At 38.3% G+C, this 14792-nt stretch overlaps 2 protein-coding genes across 4 annotated transcripts in view; one reads left to right on the top strand and one right to left on the bottom strand.

Moving 5' to 3' along the window:
- Positions 1–514: 514 nt before the first annotated feature.
- On the bottom strand, positions 515–2213 carry LOC6581496 (20-hydroxyecdysone protein). Of its 2 annotated transcripts, XM_044009595.1 has the most exons (2): positions 1929–2213; positions 515–1892 (listed from the first exon to the last, which is right to left on the bottom strand). In XM_044009595.1, the coding sequence occupies exons 1-2, from the start codon at positions 2088–2090 to the stop codon at positions 753–755; spliced, it is 1302 nt and encodes a 433-aa protein (XP_043865530.1). In that variant the 5' UTR covers positions 2091–2213; the 3' UTR covers positions 515–752. The 2 variants fall into 2 exon arrangements, with proteins under 2 accessions (XP_043865530.1, XP_002007224.1); XM_002007188.3 differs by having other exon boundaries at positions 515–2213.
- A 4071-nt stretch (positions 2214–6284) lies between these two features.
- LOC6581495 (cyclin-dependent kinase 14) overlaps positions 6285–14792 on the top strand; it is a 128691-nt gene continuing 120183 nt past the window's right edge. For both annotated transcript variants that reach the window (XM_032730866.2, XM_002007187.4), the window contains exon 1: positions 6285–7625. In XM_032730866.2, the coding sequence (XP_032586757.1) occupies positions 7478–7625 (148 nt within the window). In that variant the 5' untranslated portion in view covers positions 6285–7477. The remainder of the gene's footprint in view (positions 7626–14792) is intronic.

Genomic DNA, 14792 nt, shown 5'->3' with positions numbered 1-14792 from the left:
GGTATATGGGGAATACTAAAAAAAATTGATAAAAATAAATAAATTCAAGCGCAAATAAAATATTTGAGGAAAATAATATGTTCATAAATAAAAAAAAAAAATAAATAAATAAATAAAATAAAATAAAATAAAATAAATAAATAAAATTAAATAAAAATGAAGTGAAAATATATATTTTCAAAAAATAAAATAAAATAAAATAAAATAAAATAAAAAAAAAAATAATAATAATAATAATAAGTAATAAACAAAAATTTTTGTATTATTTTTATTATTACCTTTATTATATTTTACTTATTTTCTTTTTTTTAATAATAATATCTATGGTTTTTATTTAAAAATAAATTTCTGCAAAAATAAAAATATAAAAAATATATATTTATATTTATTTTATATGTTATATAGATATATAGATTTTTTATTTATATTTTTTATCTCTAATAAAAAATAAATTCTTGTAAAACTGAGAAATTCAAAGTCTTTTTTATATATTTGTATCATGTTTTGTTTTTATTTAAAAAATAAATTCCTGCGAAAATGAAATAAATAATTTGTTTGCATGCACTTAAACAACTATGGAAAGTTTTTTTTCGTTTGCTTTCTCTCTCTCTCTCTTCTCTTTTTCTGTTTCTTTATCATTTTTGATTCTTTTTTTTTCTCTCTCTGTGGATTGAAAAATGGCGATGAAAATGGCTTCAGTCAATGCTACGTGGCGAGCTGCAAGAATTGGAGCTGAGTTGAGCAAGTGGCGCTCAGAGAGCAACGGCTCCATCCTCAGTGGCAGCGGCAGCGAGCTCGGGATCGATCTCTGGCTCAACGGAGTTGTTGCTGGGCACACGCTCGGCGCCAGCGTCGTCGTTGACCACGATGACCTCGTTGGCGGGCACCGCCTCCTCGAAGGAGTCGTCGGTGGCCTCGGCGCTGCTCCTCACTTCGTTCTCGGACTCGGCGGGCTGCTCGGCCACCTCGTTGTCCAGCTCCAGCTTGTCGGCCACAGCGGGCTTGGCGGGCGCCTCGGTGACAGCGGGCGCGGCTGGCGCAGCGGGTGTATTCTGTGGCCGATTGCCGCCCAGGAAATTGATGATGCCCTGCAGCGGACCCGTCTGCTGTGGCTGTGCTGCAGCCGCACCCGTTGCATTGTTGCCGCCCCCAAAGACATTGTTCACAAAGGCCTGAATGGGTCCGGGCGGGCGCACTGTGGTCGGCTGGGCGCTCTGCTGCTGCTGGCCCGTCAGCCCCGACAGCGTGTTCTGGAACTGTGTGCCCAGATTCGTGGCGAACTGCTGAATGCCCTGGAAGGCCTGCGTGGTGCTGTTGACCACACTCTGCACCGCATTCTGGGCGGTGGTGATGGCCGCACTGGGATTCAGAAAACCGGGCTGCGTGGGTGCGGGCGTGGCCACCTGATCAGCCTGAACTGCCGGCTGCTGCTGCTGCTGCTGTCCGTTGAACTGGTTCAGGAATTGGCCAATGGGCGAGTTCTGGATCAGTTGCTGCACAAAGTTCTGCTGCGTGCTGCTCTGCTGGGTGGGCGTGGCCTGGGTGGCTTGGCGAACGTGTGGCACGGCATCGTCAATTTGCTGCTGCTGCTGCTGCTCCACTGGCTCAGCGGGCACAGACTCAACTAGCTCTGCAGCGGCCTCCAGAGGCTGCGACTTGAGAATGGGCTGTGCTTCGGCTTGAGGCTCTGCGGGTTGAGGCTCTGCGGGTTGAGGCTCTGCGGGTTGAGGTTCTGCGGGTTCCTTCTCCTGCTTCTGCTCTTCCTCAATTTTGGGCAGCTCAGTTTTGAGCTCTGGCTCAGCCTGAGGCAGCTGCGTCTTGGCTTCCTGCTCCTGCTGCTCCTGCTGTTCCACCTGTTCCACTGGTTTCTCCTGCTCCACTTGCTTCTCCTGCTCCACTTGCTTCTCCTGTTCCACTTGTTTCTCCTCCTTCGGCTCCTGCTCCAGTTTCGGCTCCTCCTTGATCAGCTGCTGCGGCTCCTCCTTGACTATGGCCACGGGTATGTCGAGCGCCTCCCTCGCCGCTGGCTGCAGCACACGTCCCTGGCTGCCCAGCGCCAGGCAGAGTAACACCAAAGCAATTGCCTTCATTTTCTCTTTGCTCTTCGTTTGCTGCTGCTGCTGCTACTGTTGCTACTGCTTCTTCTTCTTCTTCTTCTTCGGCTTCCAACTGCTGAGCTTGATGTACGCAAGCGCCTCACGGCAACGACTGTGTGAAATTTCTTCAGCCTCGACGCATTTATACACGCGTCGATGTCGACGCCGACGCCGACGCTGCCGCTGCCGCTGCCAGTGACGCCGCAGCGGGCGTCGACGGCGACGGCGACGGCGACAGCAACGGCAAAAACACCGAAGATCGAGTGAAGACGATGCCAATTCTTTGTGCTAAATGTCATTGAACTGCTGCAGGCGAAGGTGAGGACGGCATTGCAGTTGGCCCTTTGCATTGCAGCCACCATAATTGGCCAATTCTAAGGAGCTGTACTTGTTATGGGCGGCGGGGCGTGGCCGATTCTAGAAATTGTACCGATCAAGGTTACACTGCTTCTTCTTCTTCACTGTATTTTTGTAGTTGTAGTTGTGGTTAATTAATAGATCGATTGGAGCCTGAGTGGGTTTGCTTGTCTTTTACGAGCGACGGCCAGGGCCTGTAGCCATGTGGCTAAAATTAGAGATCATTAATTTGATAAGCGGTAGGAGCGAAATTCTATTTCTGGCCGTCGTTTTTTAGTTAGGGTATTGAGCGAGTGGATGGCTTAGTGCTGGCTTAGACAAGGCTAAGACTAAGTATGATAATACAAATGATAATGCGATAATAATATTGTAAGTAAAATATGATCATATGTATGATAAGATTGAAGAGATGCTAATGCTTATCATAGATATTATGATAGATATCATCGAAATGCTTCTCATATTTATTTAGTATGATTTATTAATTAACAATTAATGACTATAATAGGAAAAGAAATTCATTTTGTTAATGAATTTGCTAATGATCATTGCTATTGGCAATGTCAATGATAATGATAATTCTAATGGAAATACATATTAATGGGCTGATTTTATTGACTGATTACAATATTAATGTCTATAAGAAGAATGTAAATGATAATGGCAATGCTAATGCTATTGCTAATGCCATTGCTAATGCTATTGCTAATACTAAGGCTAATGACTAATAATGCAAGCACTTACATTAATACCAGCATCAATACTATGGCTAATTCTTATAGTAATGTATATGACATATTGGACTAATGAGAATGCTAATGTAATATTCAATATTATTATTGTTTAATGGGCATTAATTTTAATTAATTAAATTACAAATAATAATAAAGTACAAATTAATTAGAAAAATCATCATATGCTAATATAACTGATTAGACTACTCCTCTCAATGCTAATACTAATGACTAAGAAAACCAATTTACTGACAATGCGAATGCTAATACTAATGCTTATGAAAACATTATGATAATCACAATAATAATAACAATTTGAATGACCTTAAGCAATAATAGTAATAGTAATGATTATGACAATGAATTGTTAAGTTGTTAACAATATGAAGTATGCATTATGTATTATGTACAATGAACATTATATGATGTATGAATATTATATAATGTATATATTATGTTATATGCGCAATGAATATTATAACATTATGGATAACACTATAGATGATTGCTTTGCTCTAATACTTAGTTTTTTTAAATTTGATGTCATGATGATGCCCATTAGATATGCTGAAATATGCCTATTTAAACTTTCAAATACCCTATCAATATTCATAATGAAGATCACTTAACGCGATTTCTTCACCCACAGCCAGCAGGGTATTTGATATTCGCCACGATTGGGCCGTACACTGCGCCAGCTTGTTCTGGGCATTAACGATCGTCGATTAATTTTACAGCAGATCCAACATTGTGCGCTCTTTGTATGTGGTGCTCGTTGAGCACGTATTTTGTCCCACTATGCAACTGGTTTGAATGCCTTTTATCGATCGGACCAGAGATCTCAGCATATTTTCCAGACAGTCAGCCAGTCAGCCAGCCACCCACCTCCGCCCGCCGCTGCACACGCCAGTTTTTCACTCTCGATGCAGCAGCAGCAGCAACCGAAGAAGAAGACGAAGAAGAAGAAGAAGATGCTGCAGCAGCAGCAGCAGATCCAGATGCAGATGGACAAGATGCTTACAAGAAAGTCTTTGGCTCTTCTTTGGGTCTTCGTTGGTTCTTTGAAACGAGTTTTGTTGGCCAAACACGAAGCAAACCAGCTCGAAGTGCTGGCTATTTTTAGATCCAATTAGCTTTTAGCTGCAGCGACTGTAGAAGGGTTTTCGAATCAGAATCATCGCCATCAAATTGGAAGCTCTGCATCCAATTCGATGCGTTTTTTCAATTTCCCTCATATGAAGACAATAGAAGCCCATTAGTAATTTATTAGTCAAGAAGAAGAAGAAGAAGAAAACTAAATTATGCAAATGATGCAGATGCATTTCCAACTAAAATCTAGTTAAATGGGTCAATGGGCGTCACGCGTGGGGGCGTGGCGCAACAAAGAAGAGAAAATTTGTGGAGAGCTCTTACTGGCAACGAAAACTGTTGTTAGCTGAACTTGACCAGATTGCCAGCGAGTCCAATTGGCAAGCCAATCAGACGGCAGTCCAATTGGACAATTATGGAGGAACTCGTTTGCACGTTGGCCCTTTAAAAGCAAAGCCAGAGCCAGGCTAAAGGACATTGACATTAGCTTTGATTTTTTATAGACTTGTTGTTGATGGTGGTGCTGGTGGTGGTGCTGGTGGTGCTGCTGTTGGCTCGTTTTGTGCGTCTCTTAATTGATTTCCGCAACAAGCAGAACAAGTTCGAGTTTATTTGTATTTGCCATTAACTTGATTTTAATGTGCGCTATTAACTTGGCTCACTGAAATTTTATGTACATATATGTATGTATGTATGTGTGTATATATACACACACACTCTCTTGGCCACAAATGTCGTTCAAACATTATGCAATAATACAATTGACAAAGGTGAATAAAAAAACGGGCTAAAATAATTGTTAAATGAAATTAACACCTCGCTCACATATTTCACTTGACGCCCAGACACGCATCAGCTCTGTGGGCGGTTTATTTTTGATGGGGCGTGGCCCGTGAGCAAACGGTGGCAACTTTCACTTGACAGTCGTGCGGTCTACGAATTATAAACAATATCAACAATGGCAACAACAACAACAACAACAATGAAAGCACATGCAAATAACGTCAAAATGGGAAGGCGTCAACAGATCTCTACAACAACAACAAGCGCAAATTTTTGACATGGAATTTTCAATATTGCTATTATTGTTGTTGTTGTCGCAATATTTGTGCCATATTTTTGTTTGTACTTCAGTTGTCAAGGTCAGTAAGCAAATACGGAAAAAAAAATAAATAAAAAAACATTTGTGGGGCTAATAAATAAAAAAGTTGTGCCAAAAAATTGAGCACAAATTGCGATTGAACAAAGAGATTTTAGTTGAAGTGTAGGGAATATGCAGTCACAGGTAATGCCCAATTGACTGGCATAAGCTTAAAATATAACAAAGAGGTGTTAATTTATAGCACAAATTCAACATAAAACTTGTAAATATTTAAATTTCGATTTAACGGACATCAGCAGTAGGGTTTGCTTTGCCATAGCAAGCAGCTTAACAGTGTCATTGATAGCTAACTATCAAAAGCTGATATGCACGGCGTATGCTGTAAGCCGTAAACTGTTAAATGTGCGCGCTGTGATGGCGTTAATAAATTTAAAAACTAATAAATTATAAACGCAAATTAATAAAATTCAAAATTCAGAACTGATAATGCCAAACGATAAATACTATAATGCCATATCATATATTATATCAAATATATTGGCATTAATTGTTCAGTGCCGCAAATGCTAAACTCAAAATGGTTCTGTTAAGTTAAGAAGAAAAGTGTATATTCGGCTATTAATTGGCTGATACGACCTTTAGTTCTTATTGACTGCAGTGTCTATTGCTTCTCGTAATAAGAAAACAGTATTTATTAAATATATTCCTGTAGCTAAAACAAGTGTGCAAGAAATAAAAAAAATTCTGCTGATGCCACATTCAAATTTAAAAGATTAGTAAATAAATGGTCACTCAAAAATATCGCCGCCTTTACATAGCAAGCTATCGATACTTAACAGCATACATAACTTAACATAAGAGCGCATATTTACATTAGCATCGCAGTCACGTTGAGCAAACAACAGCCAGTTTGCTACCGTCCCCTTCTCTAGTTAGAGGCTGCAAAACTATCGATAGGTATCAACGCCGCGCGTTCGCCTCAGTATAATTGTTAAATAAATAAATAAATTGTATAAATCATGTGCAATGTGTAAAAAAATGTGTGCGTAAGCCGCGTGTGTTAGAACGCAACGCGAAAGTGAAGTGCGCGTAGACATTAGCAGCAGCAGCGGCAGTAGCAACAATAACCGCAGTGCTGCGTGCGCCCACACCAACAAGAGAAGCAGATACGGCAGCAATAACAACAACAAGAAGAACCAATTAAGCAAGCGCAGCAAGCAACAAAAGTGCCAATAATAACAATAATTAATTAAGCGCGTGTTCAAGACAAAATAATTAAATTATTAAAAAACTCGATGCGGCTTCAAAAAATAAACCAAATAAACAAGAACAGCAACAGCAACAACAACAACTGTTGTTCATGTGCTTGCTGCTCGTAAACTCGCGTGTGTTTGTGTGTGTGCTGCTTGTGTTTGTATGTGTGCGTGCGTGCGTGTGACAGCAGCAACAACAAAAGCATTGGGCTTGCAATCAACGGGATCGCCAGCACTTGACGTCGCGGTCGCGGTCGCAGTCGACGTTGTTGGCTCTGTTAATTTTCGTATATGTTAAATAAATCTGATAAAGAAAATGAAATTAAATGAAATACAAATAATCAATTAAAGTGCAGTTGCTGTTGCCCCAATTGGCGTTTCTTGTGTTTTTCGTTTCGCTTCTTACTGCTGCCACGAATAAACCATTAAAGTAAAATAGAAAAGTACAAAACAAAAATCGTAAAAGAAATTATTATCTGGTTGCGTGTTCTTGTATTTGCCTTTGTTTGCGTTTTTAGTCCCGTGCATTGTGCTGCTTCCTGCTCTCGCTCTTACACACACACACACATACAGTCGCGCGCGCTTCTCTTGTTGTTGATTTATGCATGTGTGTGTGCGTTGCTAACGGTTATTGTCGAGCGTTTTTCGCCACAAGTTCTTATCAGCGCGGCGCAACGGCAACGGCTGCGAGTTCAAGTTCGTCGCCGTCTGCGACAACAAAAACAACAACAACAACAGGAATAACAATAACTACAACCAGAACAGCAGCAGCCGCTGCAGCAATAGCAGCAGCAGCCGCCGCAGCTACGACAATTACAACTACAGCGACAATAAGAAACGTGACTAATGCACTGCTCGCGTAGCTTCTCAGCTGCCGCGGATACAACAACATTCTTCAGCGCAGCGACTGCGGCGTCGGCGTCCGCATCGGCCTCCTCTGCCAGCACAACACCAACAATGGCCACAACAACAACAGCAACAAATGCTAAAGATGGTAAGTTGAGAAAAAAATAAAACATTTAAAATGTACTTGCTATATACCGTTATTATATTGCTGACCCACTAAATGTCGAAACGAAAATTTCGCAATTCGCCTCGTTTGATTCGAATTCGCCTTAAAGTTCAAGGCAAGTGCAGCACAGTTTTGTTAGCACAGTGACTGCAAAACTATGTCGAGGGGACCTTAGAATATAGTATATATTGATGTGGCTTGTTGATGTGGAAAGTGCATGAATGCAACAATAAGAGAGAGAGAGAGCGCGAAAGAGTTTGTAGAGAGAGAGAGAAGGGTGATAGATAAGAGCAAGGAGATGATGAAGAAGGATTAAGTTATCAGCAGACTTCAGAGAGCCATTTAAAGAGCACGAATATGAGATGAGAACATGTAGATAATTAAAATTCGCAAATTTTTTTATTACTATTCACGGTTTCTTTCTCTCACACTCATCTGGATCAAACGAAATTCGTATTAAAAATCGTATTTGGGCTTCAATTTTATTATCCAATATCAATTACTGAGAAATAGATTCAACTTTTGACTTCTGTCTGACGTAAGTTTTCGTGAGACGCGTGTGAAATCGAAGAAGCTTTGACTTTTCGCTTGTTGGCCGTAAAATGTTGATTAATTAAGTCCAACTACATCGAAAACATGGCATTAGCTGGCGAAATAGAAATTCGCGAAAGAAGCAACAAATGGGCTAACAAAAATAATGATCGAGAATCAAGCTAAAAGCCAGCCGGCCGGAAAGTGGTAACAAAATAAACGAATAAAACAGAAAAAAAAGGTTAAATTCGCACAAATCAGAAACCGGCAAGAGCAACAGCAGAAATAACAACAACAACAACAACCACATAGAGCAACATTTAAGTATTTTTGCGTGCAAAATAAGTTAAGAAAATACGCACAGACATAAATTTAATTGGCTTAAGGGGCACGGGTTGAGGGTGAGGTGAGGCGGAGAGGACCGCAGCGGGGCCATTCGCAGTGTGGAAGGTCGCCAAAGCGCTCAAAAGGCTTTTGTGATGAAGGTCAAAAGCATTTCGAAGTTGTCGTCACCTCTGAACCCGCTCGCAATTATTGATTTTACACGCGGCGGCAGCAGCAGCAGAAAAAAAAAGAAAAGTGAACATAAACAAAACAAAAGAAACGGAAACCTACATTTTTGTTTTATATATAAATATATATGTAAATGGATATATATCCACTACATAAACACACATATTTATGCATATATATTACTTGTTTGCATTTGTACTCTGTACACAGCTGTGCAGCTGGGGTATGCTCGACCAAGTTATGATGCATAATGGAAATGCGGGGGCAGTGGAATTGAAAGAGTTGAGGATATTAAATTGTAAAATTTATAAAATGTAAAATATGAAAATATCAAACAAATTTTGGCAGCTAATGCTTTTAAATATTAATTTCATTATTATTATTATTTTTTAATATTTTATAACAATTAAAAATTATTGCAAAAAGTAGTACACAATTTTATTTATTTTTTTATTTATTTATTTTATTTATGTTATTTATTTTATTTTTTTTTTTAAGCTATTACACTTGACTATTGTGGCTATAATAAATTTACTGAATAAATACCCTCGATTTATATTTCAGTTTATATAGAGCATTTCTAAGTCGTCTATGGCTACTGCATTCCTATAAAAATATTTTTTTTTTTTTTATTTTGCTTCTCTGCGACCGTCAGAGCGACTTTTGTGCGGTTTAGCCGGGTTGCTGTTCGCTGTTCGCTGTTTTGCTGTTTTCTGGGCCGGCTTTGGCTTTGGGTTTTGCCTTTGCGTTGGCTTATGCCAAAAGCCAAATGAGAAAAACCTGCTTATATTTTTGTTTTTTTGTGCAGAAAGTAGCGGCTGAAAGGCAAATCTCATCGATGGTCACAAAAGGCAACAACAACAGCAACAAAATGACTGAATTTATTGAAATCATTAATAAAACATTATTTAATTAAGGCACAACCTAACGGTGCGTGTTCATGTTAATCAAAGGCAACAGGGCTTACAGTTTTAAATGCACTGCCATTAAAAAAACAAATGATTATGTTTTTTTAGTAAGCTTTAGCAATATTTTGCCGATATATATAACATATACATAAGTCTATATATTGTATATGAATTTTCTTTAATTAGCCGCAATTGTTTATTAATCGATTTTTTAATGCTTCAATGATTAATTAATTAATTTATAGAAATATTATTGAGTCTTTTAGTAAAGCAAGAAAAATTATTTCCTATTTTTTTGCTGCAAAGCTTCACAAACAATTTTAATTAGTTATAGCGTTTATTGATAGCGTAGCTGTCATATTTGTGTGAATAATTGAAATTGTTGCGTGTGGAATTTTTCATTAACAATAATGGGTTGTTTTTTTTTTCTTTCTCAATGTGTCTCGTTTGATAGGGAATTGTTTAAAGGTTTGTAATAGTTGAAATTTAATTATTAAATAGGAATTTCTATGAAAGTTGAATGTTTGGAAAATCATTTGATTATGGTGGAACAAACTTGTTTAGTTACTGATAGAGCAAAGATTTGGTGTCGTTCTTTTAGCTTAATCAGCATAATTTTAGGGTTTTGAGTCAGCAAATGCAATTTATGACAAATTTCTCTTTGGCTATATGCCTCAAACTGTCACAGTTTTTGTATGATTGTATTCCTTTCTGGTACCCTTTTCTTAATTATCTTATATCTCTTATCTTTCTACATTCGGAAAAAGACCTTTTTTTTGGGCTTGAATAAGAAATAAGAATGTGGCCGACTGTCTAATGCCCGTTCATGATTCCAAGACAGTTAATTTATTTTTGGTAAGCCTCAGGGGAGTGCATGCAGTCATATTATAGTATATATTTAAAATTTCTTGTCTTTAGAACCATATATATTTACTTGTGTTTATTTTATGCAAAATATTATATTTCCCCATTTGCCACGCCTCTAGCATCAAACATATATTTCAAGTCTCTACTTAAACTTCATATAAAGAGCAAAGAGCGCTCTGCCCGCTGTGTATTTCATAAAACCCATATACCCTTTTCACCTTGTGAACGAGTATAAAAATTCCTCTTATTTGGGACCCTTTTCTCGCAACGTTTATCACAGCTAATTGGCGGTACAAGTTGTATGCTTTATCAGCACAACATCATCGTACTCATTCATACATACATATTTTATATATATGTATATATCTTTTACATATATAAATATATGTATGCATAACCACAACTATTACAGTGTCGTTTTTTATCAGTTGTGATTTCGTGCTTATCAGCAAATGCAAGCATTTACCTAGGGCAAATACTATGACCAATACACGTACATTCATTTATTCATTTATTTTTGTTGCCGTTTTCAATTAGTGCACAACGGCAAAAAAGTCAACAGCAGCAACAACAATAATAATATAAAGCTACACTTTATAATTCCATTCCAACAATATCAGCAGAAAATGCAAAAGAAAAACAATTAAACTGCAGATAGCTTCAAACAATATTTAATGAACATAAAAATTAAGAGAAAAAGTGAAGAAAAGAAAAAATATATATATAAAAAAGCAGAATTAGTCGTATATTTTATATACATGTTGACATGTGAAAATATAGATATGTGCATATATTTATATGTCTGTTTAAATGCACAACTTTAATTCATAGAACTTCCCATTCTCTCCAATCCTAATCCATTGCTCCTCCTCCTCCTCTCGCTTCATAATGCAAAAATGTGCAATTAGTAAGTTGAAAAAAGTGTAATAAAAGTTATAGCTAATATGGCATAAAAATAATCAAAAACAAAAAGCAAAAACAATTAAAAATATGTATATATGTAAATATTTTGCAAACATATTGAATGTTGGCTGTTTGGGTGTTTGGCTGTTGTTGCCTTTTGGCTGTTTTGGCTATTTGCCTGTTTTGGGTGGGAATAAAGTTTGGAAACTTTTCCGCTGGGCGCTGCATTTGTGAGTTTGCACTTCACGGGCGCAATGCCCATTCGACAAATGCATTTGGTTGTTTTTTTATTCTCTTTTTTTTTTTTTGCAACTCAACTCGACTCTCGTCTCGCATCGGCCAGGCATCATTTTTCATGTGGCATGCCATTTGCCTCGCAAGTGGCGGCAGTTTGTCATGTCCCATGTCCCGTGTCCATGTCTAAAGCTCCATTGCCCAGGCAGGTGCTCGTCGTCCGGCTTCCTTTAGCACTCACTCAGACTCTAGCTCTCCTTCTCTCTCTCTCTCTCTGTCTCTCTCTTTTTGTGATTTGTGGCATAGTCTGTTGCAACAATTTGTGCTGAATTGCCTGCCGTGTGCGACTGTTGCACTTGTGAATTGCTTTATTACAAATTCTGTCGCTCGGAGCGGCGCAGTCAAAAACAGCTGCCACTTGGCAGCTGACTAAATTTAATTTCAAATGTGCTGATTGTCAGCACGATTAGATTTTTATTACGCACTGCACTTGGTATATTTATCATGGCCATTAGAGGTGGCCAAGGAACAACAGTTTCAGCTGACGACTTAGTCTTGAAGTATGACGAAGTCGCAGAGGATGATTAGCAGGAACACAAAATGATAAGATATGTTGACTGTAAATTGTGATTTTCTTTCCTAGTTGTAAATCACATATTAAGATGAGAAGATAGGATGAGATGAGAGAAAAATGAGTAGGGTTAGAGAAGTCAAGAAATAGAATGGGAAGGAGAGAAAAAGGCAGATGAGAGAAGCTTGGAGAGAAGTAGAATAGAGTTAAGTGCAGAAAAAAGAGGAGATGGGGGAAGATGGGAGCAGGGAAGAGAAGAGAATAAAAGCTAGAAGACAAGAGCAGAGGAGAGAGGAGCGAAGATCGGAGAAACCAAGAGAAATGGTATAATATGAGAACAAAATATAAGAGATAAGCTAGGTTAGATAAGAGAAATATAATACAAATGGAATAGGTGAGGGGATGACAGAGCAGACAAAAGAGAAGAAGATAATTTGGAAGAAAAATCACAGATGTATTCTCTACATCATTCTCTACAACATTCACTACATATATATTCGTAATTCTTTAATAACAATAATTTGCATTTCATTCATTGTCTTCACCTTGCACTAATTTGAAATGCTTGATAGTTGCACGTAATGCGCTCTAGCAAATGAGGCACGCTTGAATGTCATAGCCTCAATTGTTAATCACTTTAGATTTCAGCGATTTGTCAGAACTTGAGTCATATGCCGTAATTACTCAATTACTTTATCAGCGTGCGCTTGTTCTGCACTAAATTTGGTATTCAGTTCATGATTCTAATTAAAGTGCAACTCCCCCAGATGCCACATTAGCAGCTCAGCTCAGCTCAGCTCAACCGCTGCCGACTAATTTGTCTCACATTCCATTACACCTGTCTCACCTGTCGCTCTGCTTCACCTGTTCCCTTTTGGCCTGGTCTTGTCTTGCACTTTGACGCTTTCGCGCTAATTCGCTTAGCGTAATTTGCATTCTGCAAACATCATTTGAGGCGTGTGAAGAAAAAAAAAAAAAAATGAAAAAACAAAGTAGACATCAACATCGTCATGATAATATCAATTAAGCGAAGTGGGAATACCCTTAATGCACTGTGGGGCAGGCATTAGAGCGAGACCAGAAGACGGAAGTAATTAAGTTAAGGGCGATAATACTAGTTTTTGAGTTTTACAAAACATATTTGAGGATTTTTTGTGAATTAAGGGTATTCCACTATGAATATCTATTGATATGATATTAATTTAAACAAATAAAATAAATTAATTAAAGAATCTGAACTGATTTTGTAAGGAATAATAAAAAAATAAAAAAAATAAAAATAAAAAATAAAAAAAAAAAATAAACAAAATTAAGGATATTACACAATGAATAAATATTTTGATATACAATTGTATAAAATTTAAGTAAATTTTAATTCAAATTGTATAAAATAAATTTTTAATTTTAATATATGCAGACGATTTAATTTTTTATAAATAATTGACAAATATTTAGAGCATTCAAAAATTGAAATTAAAACTAACTAAATCAATAATAAATACAATTATATTGTTTCATCTAAATATACATACAAAGAAAGTATTAAAACGTCTATATATGAAATCAAATTTTAATCCACTTTCCAACACTGACTCATGCTGCATTTTTGCTGCGAATTTCTGTTTGCTCTGTTGTCTTTGCCCAAGAGTATTGAATATCTGGCGTATTAAGTTCAGCCTTTGCCCCCAGCTTCATCATCTTTTATTTTTTATTTTTGTTAATTGCTACTAATTACGCGCATAAAATGCTTTGACGTCCGCACTCCATGCGCCGCCCTTTGGGCGCCCTTCGCTGCTGCTTCGCCTTTAATGTCCATTCTGGCGTTTCGCTTTATGTAGCGCGCTTCATTACAATTTTTATTGCTGGAAGTTGATTACGAAAATATGCAATATGCTGAGGCGTACAGCCGTTGGGCTGCCCAGGCTATCAGTCTTTGCATCTCTTGAGTTGGGCAGCCCACCTGCCCACCCTGTCGACTCTGCCCACCTGTCCCAGCTGTCCAGCATTCGCCTCTTGGCATAAATCAAATGGCGCGTGGTCGCATCCAAACTCGTTCAGCTGTCACAACAAGCGCTCCTTCGATGAATGACTCGGATGCTGTGGACGCGCGATCCTCGAGGCTGCACTTCCTATTGCTTCGCTCATTAGCGCGCAATTTCCACGCGAATAAATTTGAATGTTCTGTGACGTATCGCCGCCTATTGCGGCTGCCATCAGTTGCCTAACAACATTTTGCTGTTTCATTTTCTGTTGCTTCTTTTATTGTACAATTTTTAATTGACGTTTCGCTCGTTTTGCTGTCATCAAATGCCCTCGCACCTCAAATGGACAGCACCAAAAAAAAAAAAAAAAAAAAAAAAAATGTATTTGATTTGAATTTTTACGTTTTCTGATAAAGCGCTTTTGTTGAGTGGCTGCTGCATGAACACACCCACACACACAGAGAGCTTACTTTGTGTCTATATATAAAGTTTTTTGCATTTTACATATTTGGCATCTGCTGCGCCTGGAGGCGCAATGAATCGATTGACTTGACTGCCTCGCCTCGCCCCGCCACGCCACGCCCCGCCACGCCCCGCCATGCCTGACGCACGACTGCCAAATAGGCCAAATGGGCCGCTG

The sequence above is a fragment of the Drosophila mojavensis genome, unplaced genomic scaffold (assembly GCF_018153725.1).
Source record: "Drosophila mojavensis isolate 15081-1352.22 unplaced genomic scaffold, ASM1815372v1 contig_74, whole genome shotgun sequence".
Taxonomy (NCBI): domain Eukaryota; kingdom Metazoa; phylum Arthropoda; class Insecta; order Diptera; family Drosophilidae; genus Drosophila; species Drosophila mojavensis.
This window is presented reverse-complemented; position numbering and strand designations above follow the sequence as displayed.